A 15,966-nucleotide genomic window follows, 5' to 3' on the forward strand; every position below is an offset into this window, starting at 1 on the left:
GCGTGTAAATACCTTTTTCTTATATTTTCCAAATCGCTTAAGGATTGCTAGGTTCTATCGGAATGGAAAATTGAAAAAATTCTTCCCATTCACAAAATTGGTAACCCGTCTTGTCCATCTAAATACAGACCAATTTCTATTACGTGTAATTCCTGCAAAATGCTTGAGCATATTATTTTAAAGTCTCTTACCGAATACGTAGAAGAAAATGCTACTCTCCATTCCAATCAACACGGTTTTTGTCGTGGACTATCTACCGTCACACAGCTGGTTGAGACCTTGCATGACCTTGCCAATAGGATGAACGATCAATCGCAGATAGACGTAGTCTTTTTAGATTTGTCAAAAGCTTTTGAGCGCGTTTCCCATCCCAAACTGATCCAAAAGCTAACCAGTATGCTGGGAAACGGACCTAAGACCAAGCGGATCGAAAACGATTTGACCGACTGCTACCAATTTGTTCAATATGGTTCACATATCTGCCTCACACGGTTCCAGTATTATCGGGAGTGCACCAGGCTCTTGGTTTAAGCGCCATGTTCTTTCTTTTTTTTATTATAGTCGTTGCTGACGTAGCCGATGTAAAAACAAGATTGTTCGCAGATGATTGTATCCTGTACCAGCGAATAGACAGCTACCAGGATCATTTAAAACTAGTTGAGTCGCTAAAAAAGGTCGAAACATGGTGTCTAGAGTGGCAAACGGAAAGAAATACCGGGGAAACGGTCACCATGTAAATTACAAAGAAAAAAGCGACATGAAATTTTTCGTACTCGCTGGGAAATGTCCCACTCGCAACGTCGCTGCCTGCAAATATCTGGGCATCTTGATAACGTCCGACTTAAATCAGACTGCGCATGTTGAACGTATTGCAAAGAAGGCACTCGGCAGATTATTTTTTTTAAGCGAACCCTTCGTCATTTGACACCCCAAACAAAACTTTTAGCGCATACCATGCTTATCCACCCAATCCTCGTATATGCGAGTGTGGCCTGGTTCCTCTTAACAAACAAACATGTAGCCGCGCTTGAAAGAATACAACGCAAAGCAGTCAGTTTTATCTATAACTGTTATAGGTGTACCGACTCACCTACTGCTCTTTTGATAAGAGCGGATCTGCCCACCCTGGCGAGCCGCGCCAAGCTTCATAGCCTGAGATTTTTGTATCTGGTGCTACACAACTCTTTGAAAATATATCCGGCTAATTATGTCAAGGTTAACAGTAAGCGCCAAACACGAAATGAGCATTGTCACACACTATATGAGTATCCCTTCAAAAACAATATTTTTGGCCACCCTTTTTTTCCGCGAGCCTTATGCGCTTGGAATGCCCTGCACCCCACCGTGTTGACACAGCTGACAGTCGTTAAATTTGTTAACCGAGCGAGCAAAAGTGTGCTGACTTTTATTCACCCGTGATTTCCTTAATTGATGATGTAGCAAGTTTTAATTCTGTCTATACAATTACGTTTTGTATTTGTTTTTTGCTTGCCCCAGCAATTCATGCGATGTTTATATTCATAAAGACCCTACGCCTATCACTACGGCAAATTTTGCACTATGTTTGAGATATTTCCTTGAAATTTCTAGTGCTTGCAACATGTATTTTTAGTTTGTGTATGTCTTGTTTTTGATTGATATGTGGGGTATAACGTCCCAAAACCCTCATATGATTATGAGAGACGCCGTAGTAGAGGGCTCCGGAAATTTCGACCACCTGAGGTTCTTTAACGTGCACCCAAATCTGAGTACATAGGCCTACAAATTGCTTGTTTTTACAATGTACAATGAGACACCACTCCTGTAATAATCCCATCACGGGAGTGACAGTATTCTGAATAAAAAAATCACGGTGTCCCTGCACCGACTTTGACGCGGCCCGCGGCTTCCGCAGGTCCCCGAGAGGGGTTCCCGCGAAAGCTCCTCAGGATCACATAAAGTTAATTGCCTGTCTGTCTGTTATAGGTCTGCTCAGACACCTTCGCCACTGCGAGCATTTCGAGGGAACTGGAAAAAATAGATTATTTCTTTTTGACCTGTAGGTGGATACTACAGTGCTAAAAACCCTTTTAGAAATACCTTTACGTGGTATAGGTATGAAATTATCTGTCCTTGTCATTCTTTGTCTTTTCAAGCCCCCACTTCCGGGTTCCCCAGTGCGAAAGTATGCGCGGCTGTCATGAAATATATGAATGAAACTAATAGTTGACTAATCATGTTGCATTTTTACTTTAGCGTGTCTACAATATTATATTAGTATGAAAATAACAGTATTGCTCTAATTTAAGAATAATTTTTCTTCTCTACCTAAATATTTGTATGCACAATCAATCACTACAATTAGCTAGGTTGTCTGTACTCTTTGTATTGTATAACCTTCATTATGCTATAACTGCACATTAGTTTATAAATCTTCTTATTTCCTGGCCGATCTCCCTCTGGGGAAGGCGCCTCAGGCAATAGGTGAACAAGAACAAGTACTCTTTGGGTGTTTCTCGTGAAACAGATGCTCGCATTGGGTATTACCTTGCAGATTTTTTAGCGTCACTTACCTTTGCTTTTTTCAAGAGGAGAAACCGGTGAATAAATCCTTCTCCAAATCTGGAGAAACTAGACGCTACGCAGGGGTACTCTGCCTTCTCAAGTTCTTTGGAGTAACCCACAAGGTAAAGAGTATTTTGTGAAGCAGGTAACTGAAAACAAAAGAGATTCTTTTTATTTTGGTTAACAGTGTGACAACAACCAGAGCAGAAAAAAAGTAAAGCAGTGCGCAGACATATTACTATTGTGTGTTCTCGCAGTACTACCTTGTCATGCTTGAATGTGAATGGTGCACTGCTGCTCTGCTACAGCTAGATGAAGTACATGGTGAGAGAAGCGTAGCTAGGAGAAAGCTGCTTTGTGTGAAGAAGATGATAAGAGCCTGTGTCTACAAGAAATTCGGTTTTCATTTTTCGAAATACAAATAGCCATTCCCACTCAAAACTGTTTTATGCCTCTTCTGAAATCAGCTCATAAGCATGTAGAGTTGTAATGGCCGCACTGGTGGATTCGAGGTAGTATGTTCAATAGTCGGTCATGGTAATAACTACGAAATAAATGCACATGCCCACCTGGTTCTTAAGCCTCAGGTATAAATTATTAACAAATATTTAGTTTAACATTTATTTCCTGAGCACTCACCGATAGCTCAAACTACGGACTCGTCCATGCTCCACCACTCGGCTGAAAAGCTGAGTGGTGGTGCATGGACGAAGCAGAGCGGCGTTCGTGGAGCGCCGCGGCAGCTCGTGCTCGTCGCCTCGTTGGTAAGACATGGACACACAGACGGATGGACAGATGGTTGGACGTACGCACTGACGGACGGACAGATGCATTCTTAAACGGATCGATGGTTGCGCGGACGCACACAGAGACAGACGGACGGACACTTCGCCCCACTCATCATCATTCACTACGGGGATATTTTGTGATTTTGTTACAGAGAAATATTTTATGTTGGGTTCGCCAAGACTTCACTGACATATTTCTCTCAGAAACCTTATGCTTTTAAAGGTTCAAGCACGAAATAATAAAGTCATTGCATATCCAGAGTGAATGTTAATCAGTGAGGCAAAGTGTCCATCCGTCCGTGCGTCTGTTCGTCCGTCCTCTCCTATCAGAGAAGAGCACGCATCGTACGAATGGACGCTTCTCCCAACGCCTCATCCCTCATTAGGTGGATATGTTGTGCATTTTTTAGTATATTAACACCATAAATCCTCTTTAGTCGTCAACTAATTGAAAACTACTAACGCCATCTAACGATAATATTTCCAAGCACATATGCACACAACACCATCTAGTGAGAAATCGTTAAAAAAACGAAAAGTGACTACTACTAGAACAAGCTTCTAGTACGAAAGATTTACCTACACCCTCCAGTGCTTCGCACCTGAACTAAGAAGCCAGAAGAAATTTTCAGAATCAAAGCCATGGTCTGCGGCAATAAATAGTGGACCCCTAACATCCTGCACCGTCGGCACATTTGCGAAGTCCTACAAACGCGAGTTATATATCACACGATAATTTCCTCAGTACCTCTCTTCTGCGTTTGTCGGGGTGGTGCTGTCGCCAAAAAGCCCGGCAGAAAAATACTGCAATATGACGCTGATACCTACAAGGAACACCTACGCTGTGGTTGTCTAGGTACGCGATGGTTGCTGTGTCCACTGGTATGTACACTTCGCCAGAGCGCGTTCAGTTAAACGTAGATAGGGCGAGACAAAACGTCATGGCACACTTGAGCACGTTGACGGACCGAACCCGCCAGCACATTAGCAGTAGAACGAGGAAGAAAGCGGACGAACTGTGCAGTAACAGGATAGCCATGACAATTAAGGCTGATCTTGCGCATGAACGTGTGGACTGTCGGAAGAACGATGCATGAAATGCGCACTTATCTCCCAGGTGCGCCAGGTGTGTGACCTAGTTAAATCTCTTTTAAGGGTTAAAGTGAATAGAGCTCATGCATAGTCTCCGTGATGTGCATCCAGAAGCAAAGTAAAGAAGGGGGGGAGGGAGCATTAACTTCGGTGAAACGCTATCTGTCTTTCTCATTCGTGTCGAGAGTTGTGAAAGCTGCGGGGCATGAAAATGACGTTGCGGAAGAGAGGCCGGAAACAGGCGCGCGCTGCTCGCCGTGCTTCAGCCAATAACTGAAAGCGAGAATTGACATGTCCAATAAGTAGACACTACGAGAATCACTCCCCAGCACTACAGCATCTCTATACCAGTATTGGAGTGAACGCACTACCTACGCCTTATAGGTAGCGTTGGCAGTACTTGAAACGCATTGTAGCATGGTTTCTGCAGTGAGCTCCGAAAATGTTTCTGGAGCTCTGCCTCTCACGTTTGTGAAGTTAAGCGCATCGCGACCAAACTGACTCTCATAGGGACACCGATTAAAGACCTAAATGGTTGTACTTCGCCTAGGTGACCCTTCAGCAGGACACTGCCCGTCAACACGGCGCCACATACCAAGCCCTTCCACAGGACGGCGGTCAACCCACAAATCACACACTCTTCACTGCAGCGGAAATTGAGCTCAAAACTATTCGGTGAAAACCAATTAGCTTTCGCTAGCAGGGCTTGCGAACGTCCGTGGTTGAATTTGATTTAAGCGGCGCTCTGGTGCGTACTATGCAGTGTCCCTGAAAAAGTATGGAATCGTTAGTCTTTGGGAGTTGTCCTGATGAATATGTTTCACCAGGTGTCCACATTATTGCAATAAATTTAGGCGTGCTCAAGACATTAAAACAAAAGACAAAATTTATAAACATGCAAGAAACATTGAACTGTTTCAGCGAAGAGACGTCTTACTTTCGTGTAATATATCAATTTCTGCATCAGAAGGATGTACCAAATCTTTTCTTCTCAGTAATATTAGCCGTTAGTTGGCTATAGCTGCTAAGGCTAACGCCTTGTTACTTGCGGCCCAACGAAGAAGCAACTGCAAAACGTGATCATAATATCAATGGCTCAGTACGCATAAACAAAGCAAGCACAACAATCTGTAGTACTTCTGCGCTCAACAGAGCGCTTGAAGAACACATAGAATTCATGCACATGCTTGCAGCATGAAGCTCTGCAACCATCTCCTTTTTTTTTTTGGCAAGGCTGCCTGATCAGGTTACCATGCTCACCTGAAATGTAGATTCTCGTCGAATCTGTACCGGCAGCATCAACTTGAGCAGAGCAGTCTGTCGTGCGGAGATACCAGAAGTAGCGTACACTCAGGAACCAAAACACTCCATATGAGATTATTATTTTTTAATGGGTGATAATTTTGCTCGAAGTGAAACACAGCAGTGGTGGCATTAAAATGTAGGCGGCGTCCTAGATTATGCGCCTATCATACACCCTAAACTTGTTAAGAGGGTAATGGCGCAGTGACTCTCTACGTTTATCTTTGTGACTCCTTTTGAAAGGTATAAGCAGAAAACGACAGTAACACTTGTTGAAACGTTCCTTTATTCTCTTGAGGCACCTTTTAAATGGCTTTTGAGTTGAAGACTTCGACGTATACGTAGTACATTCCTCATGGCTGGCGCTTGGTGCCGGTCCCATACGCTTTGTGCTTTGACACCGCAGCATACCGTCGGCGTGATGCTGGCCGGCGGCGACTGCGTCTCCTCTACGGTCTTCTTGTTTTTGCAATGTGTTGCATGTCTTGCACTTTTGTATTCCAGCCAGTGACCCGTGTTGGCTTGCGGGACTCGTTATATTGTAAGCGAAGGCTCTGGGCTTGAAGTGGCATTTCGATGGCGCCATATTCATGGAGCTGCGTACGCGGGAAATCTACGCCTGTTGGTGACAAGTTTACTTCTCTCCACGGCCTGCGCACGAAAAGGCCAAATAAGAGGGGTGGCCACCTGACCTATCACAAGGGGGCGCCAGGTGCCCTCCATACGTTAATTCACTCGAATAGGTCCCGTAATTGTTTCAATTATAAGACTGCGGCCGGTCATATTTTTGACCATTACAGTAGAAGATCAACTGATGTTCAGTTTCAAGAACAATTTATTTTCCCATTCCCGCCCGAAAGAGCTCCCATCCGTCTGTATTGGAGAAAATGCGTTCTGACTTAATTCTTATTTTGTAAACCGTGGCAGCTTATGAAGCCACCCTGTAGAAATTCTGCCTACACTACATGTTGGTACTGTGACTTTCCATATAAGCTTTCTGTGCGTCTCGAAATTTATTAAAATTTTGCCATTGATGAAAAGCTCCATTGAGGTTTTCTAATAATCCAAAAACATTGAAAGCAATGCTTACCGGATATTCAAGTGGTTTGTTTTCGTCAATGGGTTCACCTGAACAGCAATAAAAAAGAAAAAATCGGCAATACTTAGATCACGTGAGACGTCCTACTACTCGTAATTGGTGAAACCCTCGTATATTCGTAATTAACGTGTAGAGGTTTAGGCCATCTGCCTCAAAGGATCGCAGCATCCCATACAAACACTCAAAGAATTTTTCACAGTAATACTAAAAAATTCACAGCATATTCATGGAGGCAAGAACTGATCGAATGATGATCAGTGAGGCGAAGCGTCCATTCGTTTATTCGTGGATCCGTGCGTCTATCCGACCAACTGTGGCTCCATTTGTCTGTCCGTGCGTCTGTCCGTCTGTCTGTCTGTCTGTCTGTCTGTCTGTCTGTCTGTCTGTCTGTATGTCCGTCCGTCTAGGGAACGCTCCAAATAAGACCATCTCGTATCTTTTCATCATAAATTGGTTATATATACAAGTAACACCGTTTAGCGGACATTCAAAGAACTGAATTCTCCTGTAGCACATACCCGAAAGAGGTGGTTTCTACCGAAGACAATCGGGTGACGCCTTAAAGAGCTTCGCCCCTCCCCCCCAAAAAGCGGTATTCATGAGTGACCTCCCCCCCAATAACCTACGTCTAGGCAGGAATACAACACGCGCGTGCACACCAGTCTATCACTGAGCGTCTGGCCACCCTGTTGGCAAGACACTAGCACCTGTTTGTAGCCAGTGTATTGGCTACGCACATCTCTGGTGCGCAGCACGTTTCGCGCCAACCGCGCAATTGGCGTCTATTCCACAACTGCTATTGGTGATTTAAAGGTGTAGATGCTGTATGTCTGGAGGTCTGATTTTTGGGGACGGGAAAGTGCATTCAAGGAATAACCGTTTGTTGGTTAGCTCCAATTATTGCTAATTCTCAGCGCACCTTTGCCTATTTTGCAGGAATTTAGATATTTAATATAGCATGTATGTAACATGTGGCCTAGTGTTCAAGCACTCACTTTCGTGCCTAGGCCATCCGGGTTCAAACGGAAGGTCTGGATAATAGTTAGTTGACATTTTTTCGCTATGTGTCAGGTGTAGGTGTGAAAGGGTATTGTGGTTGAATAGAGTTTCATTTTTCAACCCCGTTTTCACAGGCTACACCAGTTGATTTGATAGATATATGCGGTTTAAAGTCTCAAAACCACCATATAATTATGAGCGACGCTGCAGTGGAGCGCTTCGGAAATTTTGACTACCGGGGTTACATTAAGGTGCACCCAAATTGGAGCACATCATCAACAACATTTTCGGCTCCATCAAAAATGCAGCTGCCAAAGTCGCAATTGGATCCCGCGAAATGCGGGTCAGCAGCCGAGTATCTTAGTCACTAGACCACCACTATGAGGCCCTACACATGTCAGTCAATACAAGCATCGCTTGAGTCAATGCAAGCGTTGCTCTGGAGGTATAAAGTTTGAAACCGGAGACTACAGACCCGAAAGCGAGTGCCTTAATGAATAGAGCACGTGCCAACGTTTTCGCAGGAGGACTGAAATGAAGCATACGAAAGTTCGAACGATGACAAAAAATACACTTCGAAACCAGCACAATTCCTGTTTGTGCTTCATTGCAGTATTTTGAGTTGCCGAACTAAAACCAATTTCGGACAAAAAACGTAGAATCTATATCAAGAATTACACATTTCCGGACGATACCTACATTTTAAAATTTGCATTCCAGACCTTCATTTCAATGATCACGTAATGGTGCAATATTTGGGCTCCTTTGGAGCTTGACGAAAGCTGAGTAACCATAGAAGCCACGACGCCGACTCAACCAGGAAACAGCACTCTGGGTCGAGTACCTTGCATAAGGGAGTGTCCAAAGCACCGGCTTCCGCGTCGGCTTTTTACAGTGAATTGCCCCGCCGTACCTCTGCTGCGGCGCGCCTATCCCTTTTTGAGCTTGCCCTGGTAATCAGAGAACTGGTGCTTCGTGGACGCTCAAACCCATTTTAAAGCGAAAGGAGCTTGAAACCCTGCCGTGGTGGTCTAGTGGCTAAGGTACTCGGCTGCTGACCCGCGGGTCGCCAAAACGAGTCCCTTCTGTGGCAGCTTCATTTCCGATGGAGGCGGAAATGTTGTAGGCCCGTGTGCTCACATGTGAGTACACGTTAAAGAACCACAGGTGGTGATAAATTCTGGAGCCCTCCACTAGGGCGTCTTTTATAATCATATGGTGGTTTTGAGACGTTAAACCACACAAATCAATCAGCGGAAGGCGCCTGAAGTGTAGAGACTCTGATGGCCATCCTCAATCGCTTGTGACACCGCGAGGTCTAAAGAAGCGGCCAATCTTGCGGGATCAAAAGACCGAGACAATGTCTTTCTGCCGTGATGCTTCCGAGCAGCGAAACCTCTGGTGATCAAGTACAGCAAACAAATAGATTTTCGTTTCCATCAAAAATGCAGCCGCCATGAACGGGGTTCTATTGCATGATATGCGCGTCAGCAGTTGAACGTCATAACCGCTGGAACACCACGGCGAGTGTATTAGACAACAGAATGACAAGCGGCAGTCGCCTGCATACGACCAACATGTTTGATTTTCTAGGTGGAGTAATGGAAAGATTTTTTTTATTTTTACAAATCACACATTTCGAAAGAAAAGTTTAAATCAAAATCATGATTTTACTTCACAGTAAAGATAATGGGCAGGAGACTGCAAGAACAGCTCCAAAAATACCAACTGCCAGAATTTATCACCACAGAATAAAACTTGGACAAAAATGTGTTAGCAGCAAGAACAACATTGTGAACCACAAGAACAAGAACTTCACTTTCGTGGTGTGACAGGGTATGTGGTCCCCTTGTCCTTGACATTCTTTCTTCTCAAATTTCACCTTGCTCTGCCCTGTTAATTTTCCTTTTCTAATTGGTATCGCCTGTTAAATTTCAAGACGTTGGCTGAGGATTTGTGCTTCCTACCTCACTTTAGGAATGACCCCGCCGCGGTGCTCTAGTGGCGAAGGTGCTCGGCTGCTGTCCCGCATGTCGCGCGTTCGAACCCCGGCTGCGGCAGCTGCATTTCTGGTGGAGGCGGAGATGCTGTAGGCCCGTGTGCTCAGATTTGGGTGCATGTTAAAGAACCCCAGGTAGTCCAAATTTCCGGAGCCCTCCACTACGGCGTCTCTCATAGTCATATGGTGGTTTTGGCACTTTAAACCCTACATATCACTTTAGTAATGTAATCATACCAAACACTCTTCTTGTCGGCTTTCATGTGAACGAGATTCGCATAAAACACTAAAAAGCGATCGACGGATGCTTAGTCGATGTCGACTTGGGGACGTTGCGCGCACTGCACACACACATGAAGAAGTGCACGTGGGGACGAACGTGAGGCATAACTATAATGCGTAACCATAAGCAGGGCACACCGCACAAGGGGCACTTTCCACACGTGAACACGCCGCTTCGCGAAAATTCGAAGACGATGAAAGAGTATAAAAAGCAGAGTTAGTCGGAGGGGCAGCTATATATGCCCAGCGGCCACTGTGCGCTTCACCATTTTATTTATCAGTAAATGACCAAGCGCATAGAAATGTAACTCCTGGCACAACAAAGAAAGGGCCCCAAAAAGGAAATGAAAGAAAAAAATTGGCCTCGTATCTGCATGTTTGACTACAGATTGTGTCGAAAGACGATAGTCTTCTGTCTGTATTGTATGAATGAAACGCTTATCTACTGTTCTGCGCGAGAAAATGGGTGAATGGGCTGCTGGACGCTTTACGTTAGAGTTACTGGATATGCTACCTTTAGGTAAAAGAGTTGCGCTGCTTCCGATCTCTGCTCGCTCCGCGTGCAGACGTTCGGTGACCCTGTTCACCAAGAGCCATCACGTAGTCATAAGTGGTTCATTTGCACTGCAGAGAAGTCAACAGTACGCAGACGACGCCGATGCTTTGCTGATTCTGTTCAGGTCAAGATTTGTTGACATCGGCTGTTGTTGTCATTCTCGCCGCGTTTCTTGGGTACTGTAACTGTAATGCCTGTTGGCTGCGAGAAATATGGTAGCAATGGCATTATGTGTTGAATTGTACTACGTACAGCCCATGTGATTAGATGCGAGTGCAGCGAGTGTTGCTATACAAGATTAGTGTTGAGCGAAGAAGAAATGAACACTTGACTTTTTTCATCTATCGGTGGCACTGCAAAACTTGCTCTATTTGTATTACCCACACATGCCGTGAATAACTTATGCATGCGGAGTGTTTCAGCCGGTGTCAGCTGCATACGTCAAAATTGGTGTGAAGGGTATAAGGCTAAAAATAAATAGAGAAACTACACTAGAGCCTTTCGAACCGGCAAGGTGTTGAAGACAGCGCATCAATATATTGTAGCTTTCAAAACTTAGGCGAAATAAATGTTGGATGCGACAGGACTGCTGAATTACGATTCACATCAGCTGTCGTGAGCTGCCATGGTAATACGATCGTAACACGAGAGACGCGCGTAACATGGACGTCACACGGTCACTCTCGACCACTATGCTGTTCGATCCAGTTGAAGACGTTGAAACTATAGCTTGCTTTCTCACACATTTAACGAATGAGCTCAATGCGACGAAAAAATTGCATTGCTAACTGAATCGATCCCGATCAAAAGTGCGAAAGTAATCTCGTATTTGTAAATGGGGAAAAAGCGGAAGGGAAAACGAAGCTAATGCGTAATTCAATTAAAAATACAAATCTCAACGGTTCAACAAGCCGACTTACTTTGTTTTATTATTACATACCAAAAACTTAAGCGTGAAGCCAAGGCTTCTAGACGTAACTGCATCAACCCAGCTTTGCTCACACCTTCATTAAAAATATAAAGAAATCAAAAAATATAAATAAAGCAGTGCTAGTATTCTGAAGCACGAGTGCTGCTTCTACACGGGTGGTGAGTGGTTTTCTCACAACACATCTGAACCTATTGGCGCAACTCTGCTACCTAAAAGTGCCATATACGGTAACTCTACGCTGCGCGATACAGTAATGTTGGAAAACGAAAGGATGTCCTTCGATATAGCGAGGGTGTGGCGTGCGCGCGCAAGTCGCAATGTTCATAGACTGTCACGCCGCCTAGCCGAATTCAGGAGCGTCCTCTCAAGGATGATCAGTCGGCAGACACTCCAAATGCTGCCTTGTTTGGCGGTGCTAGTCGCAGTGTTATCGCGTTGTCAAGAAATTACACAAACCACTTTGTATGTTTCGTGCATCAGTGAATATACCAGACTGTCCGTGACACGATAATTCAGGTTTGTCTTTGCGAGATGTGAAGTTCTTGGTTAAATACGTGCCAACTCGCACTTTCGCACTTTTGATTCTAGCCCGCAGAGTACACATATCAACTTCGCGAGATTTTCTACAGCCACTTTGAATAGTTAAATGTTGATGTCAGACCATTTCAGTTAGAACTCGCCTTGTTTTACGTGCGCATAGCATTCGTCAGTGCTTTTGTAGTGCATCAATTTCATACCAATGATTGTATGCGGAAAATAGCGCAGGTTCGCTATTTGCGCTTAAAAACCTTGGCCTACGCTGCGACGCTTTTTTTTACGCTCGTTGATAGATGACGGCACACTGCAAGCGATTCCTTTCTTGCCAGGTGTCGGAGCGAAATGATCTCCGCTCCCTCAAACAAACGTGGTGAGCGACGCCATGTGGGTGTTGTGCGTGGTGAATGACGCGTTGTTTGTTATATCGAAGTCGTTTGGTGGGGAGAATTCCTCAGATTACTTGCAGCAATGATGTTCAAAGAAACCGTCTTGACGTCGAGGATTTCTCACTGGACGTAGATGGTTGTCAACCGGCTGAGAGTGACAGCGACGATTGAGGATCAGCTGGTAGCTCACGAGCAGAGTTGCACTACTCGTCTTGTCGTGCGTCAATAATTTTCCCGCTCGTAAGTCACCTTGATTGTGTTTATTGTATAATACGCTTCAGCGAGCTCAAAATAAACGCCTACTTTTTCTGGTGGATCGAATGTATCCCAATTATAGTGGATAATAACAAGCTCCACACAATACTAACAAGGTTGAGCTCGACGAGCAAAGTGAAATAGTTAGAGCAATAAAATATGCAGTTACGCCTAGAGACTGGATTATAGGCAAATGCCTGTTTTGTGCCTTGCGTTCCTATCATGCCATTTGAATACATGAGCATGAATTAGAGGTTAGATAGGGTTTTTATGGTGTTTTTATAGTGTGTATACCTGCCTATTTTGAGTGTTCGTGCCTTAAATGTTATAGGTGCCTATAAATGCCTATTTCCCCAATGAGCGCGTATATGAGCGCTATTCAAGCCCAAACTTTGTTTTCAAGCGTGGCGTGTAACCGATATTTGTGTGAAAAAGGCATCATTGATATTTCCAAACTCTGTAAGGTTGAACGAAGACAAAGCTGACGTGCTGTGAGCGATTGGAGGAGGAGCATGAAGTGTGCAAAAGACACTATTTCTGCAGCCTAAGTGGAAGAATGTCTCAGCGTCTGCAGAGGAAGGGGGAGACAGAATTAAAGATGGTGTAAGAAAATAAATGTGACGCCTGTGGCCGAGAACTTGGTGACCACCTTCAACAAATAGCTGTCCAGTGCCCTGAAGGAACTGACGAACCCCCCTGAAACGCTGGGTGTTGCGGTAGGAAAGGAAGAGCAGGTTATTCTGGGCAGCTGCGGTTAGCTGGAGAACGAATTAAAAACCGTGGAGGACCACTCATGGAATGCTCTTGTTGATTCAGTGGTAGTGAAGGTCACCAAATTGTTATACTTCATACAACAAAGCCTTAGACAGGCGCCGGCATGTTTGCAATCAACGATGTACTTAGCATACCTTCACCGTATGCTTGAATATGCTTGTTCCGTATGAGATTCCTTGTCATATGTCTTTAGGTGGCAACTATTAAAAATACCGTACAGCGCTTGATGGTTTGTCCCAAGCAATTACTAAAGATTGACAGCTGTAACAATATAAAAAAATAATTATGTAGGATAGGAATTAGTATCATCGCGTCGAAATAAACTGCGGTTAAAGCTGCTATGTCAAAAATATCATGCTAAACACATATTCGAAAATGAATGTACCTAAACAGTCCTCTTCGCGCAAGGCTGATTAGGATTTTAGAATGTCTTATCAGATGTTATTTTTGATAATTTGTTTTTTGTTAGTTTCATGACAAATTGAAATGGCTTTTAAGAGAACAAATTGTGTTGTGTCAATGAAGGTGTGCTTTCTTGGATATTGTAACCCACCTGCTGCAGTGCCTTCAAGTAAAAAAAAATGTGATGTGCATGCGTCTCTAGGTAATATAATAAGTTGTAGTTGGACACTAGAATTTCTTGTGTGTCCAATAAAAAGCGTTCTACAATGTTAATTTTCAAATTGGTTCGCTATGAGCCACCACAGCATAATTCAAAGAAGCAAACTTGAATTCCTTGCCTCTAGTCCCATGCAGTCATCGTGAGCCATTAGCCTAGTTCACACTGAAACATCCGCTTTCAACAGCGACCGAAATTCCCCTGCCGCCGAAACGCAACGTCGTTCGCAGTGGGCGCGCACTGCACCGCCGAATATGCTATCTACTACGGGGCGAACGCGGGATGGATGCGCTGTCACCCGGTTGCTGTCGTCCACCTCCTCCACCAAATTCAACTCTACAGGCTGTCTATGCTTCCCCCTCCGGACAGAAGCAAAAGTCTCTCGCGCTTAACTGTGCCCAACTTTACCTTTATCCTAATGATATGATACACACAACCACGTAATCCAGTACACATAGCCCAGCTTAGTGCTCGGATGACTATCCTTCTCGCGCGTTTGTTCTCTCCGTGTGACTCCTTCCTATCACGTTCAATATATGTTTTCTTGTATGTTTTAAAGTGTCCGCAATGTCGCAGTTTTGCTGATTTCGAGTGGTCGCACTCCTACTTTCATGTTTCCTTTAAACTGACAAGTAGCGCGCACCTGTTTTCCGAATGATCGGCTACGTTCATACGATTCTTACGTTGAGCTTATACGTCACGGGCGGTTGGAGTGCATGAAAATTAAACGCGAAAAGTTTTTATTTGCAAAATAATAAACAGTCGCTGCATTGAGGTTGTATGCTATTTTGCTGACGTTTTGGGGTAGTAAATAAAAACACTCTGGCAAATAAACATCACAGAAGACAGTGCCCCTCTGACGGGAGTCAGCTATACGTATTAGTAATTACACCACTTTAATGCTTCGAGAATAGGAAAACATTGGCGGGTTAATCCTAACTTTAGCCTTGAAACGCCACCCAAAAAATTAAATTCAGAGGAAGTGCAGCAACCTAGGTATACTTGCATAAATTGCAATCCGAAGGCAATTTTATGGTTTTTTATAATTTTTTATAGTTTTGCAAAAAGCATGAGAATTAGAGGTGTTATGTCTTACCTATATCTTGCAAGTGGGCCCCATCTCTGCATAGCATGGGGTTTAAGGTATGGTTCACACATAGAGTTCCCGGGCCCTCCACAACTGGAGAATTGAAAAAGAAGGATATTCACAACAAAACGTGTACAGCTGCATAGTACTAAAGACTTCCGTTAACGATGTTCAAAAAGAAACTAACCAATCTAGGACCTACTTTGCTTACGTAAATCAGGCAACACGAAATTATGCGCTGGTACTGCACCAGGAAGAGCTACCTCCAACTATTTTCAAAATTAGAGTCACATTCAATTTCAAGAAAGAGGGCTGTGGAAAAACTGTGGAATTCAGACCAAAACATTCTTTACTCCTTTGAAGCCTGGGAAATTCATTAAAAATTGTTGAACCCTCGTCTAATGAGTCCGTATAACAGTAAAGTAAAATTCATTTTCACAAAAGCAGTGATTGTCGTACAGTGATATATGAGAGCTTGTACAATGTCTGTTGGTGTTTGGGAGCTATACGATCACTCGACATTGATACAACAATGTAGCGCATAGTGTCATATTTACATCGTGACGACTAACGCTCGTGATTGTGATTTAGTCGTTGTAGCAGCTGCAGATGTCAACGTATACGTGGGCACAGCGCATTGTTCATCTCATCCAAACATGACATAAACCTAATCATATGAAACAAAGGTACTAAATATAGGCGTCTTCACGGTTTCA

The 15,966-nt window shown here is 44.0% G+C and overlaps 1 protein-coding gene across 11 annotated transcripts in view; it reads right to left on the minus strand.

The window, feature by feature from the left end:
* The window catches only part of LOC119179860 (japanin-like-RA2), a 162,797-nt gene that overhangs the window by 92,758 nt on the left and 54,073 nt on the right, over positions 1-15,966 (minus strand). For 7 of the 11 annotated variants that reach the window (XR_012884937.1, XR_012884938.1, XR_012884936.1 and 4 more), the window contains exons 5-8: positions 15,260-15,343; positions 6,817-6,854; positions 5,685-5,741; positions 2,553-2,693 (exon numbers count right to left, since the gene is read on the minus strand). Coding sequence is in view for 8 of the 11 variants with exons in the window: in XM_075869297.1 (XP_075725412.1) it covers positions 2,553-2,693; positions 5,685-5,741; positions 6,817-6,854; positions 15,260-15,343 (320 nt within the window). In the remaining 3 variants the exon portion in view is untranslated. The remainder of the gene's footprint in view (positions 1-2,552; positions 2,694-5,684; positions 5,742-6,816; positions 6,855-15,259; positions 15,344-15,966) is intronic. The other 4 variants (XM_075869293.1, XM_075869291.1, XM_075869294.1 and 1 more) reach the window with 4 other exon arrangements.

This window comes from Rhipicephalus microplus, chromosome 7 (assembly GCF_043290135.1).
Source record: "Rhipicephalus microplus isolate Deutch F79 chromosome 7, USDA_Rmic, whole genome shotgun sequence".
NCBI lineage: Eukaryota > Metazoa > Arthropoda > Arachnida > Ixodida > Ixodidae > Rhipicephalus > Rhipicephalus microplus.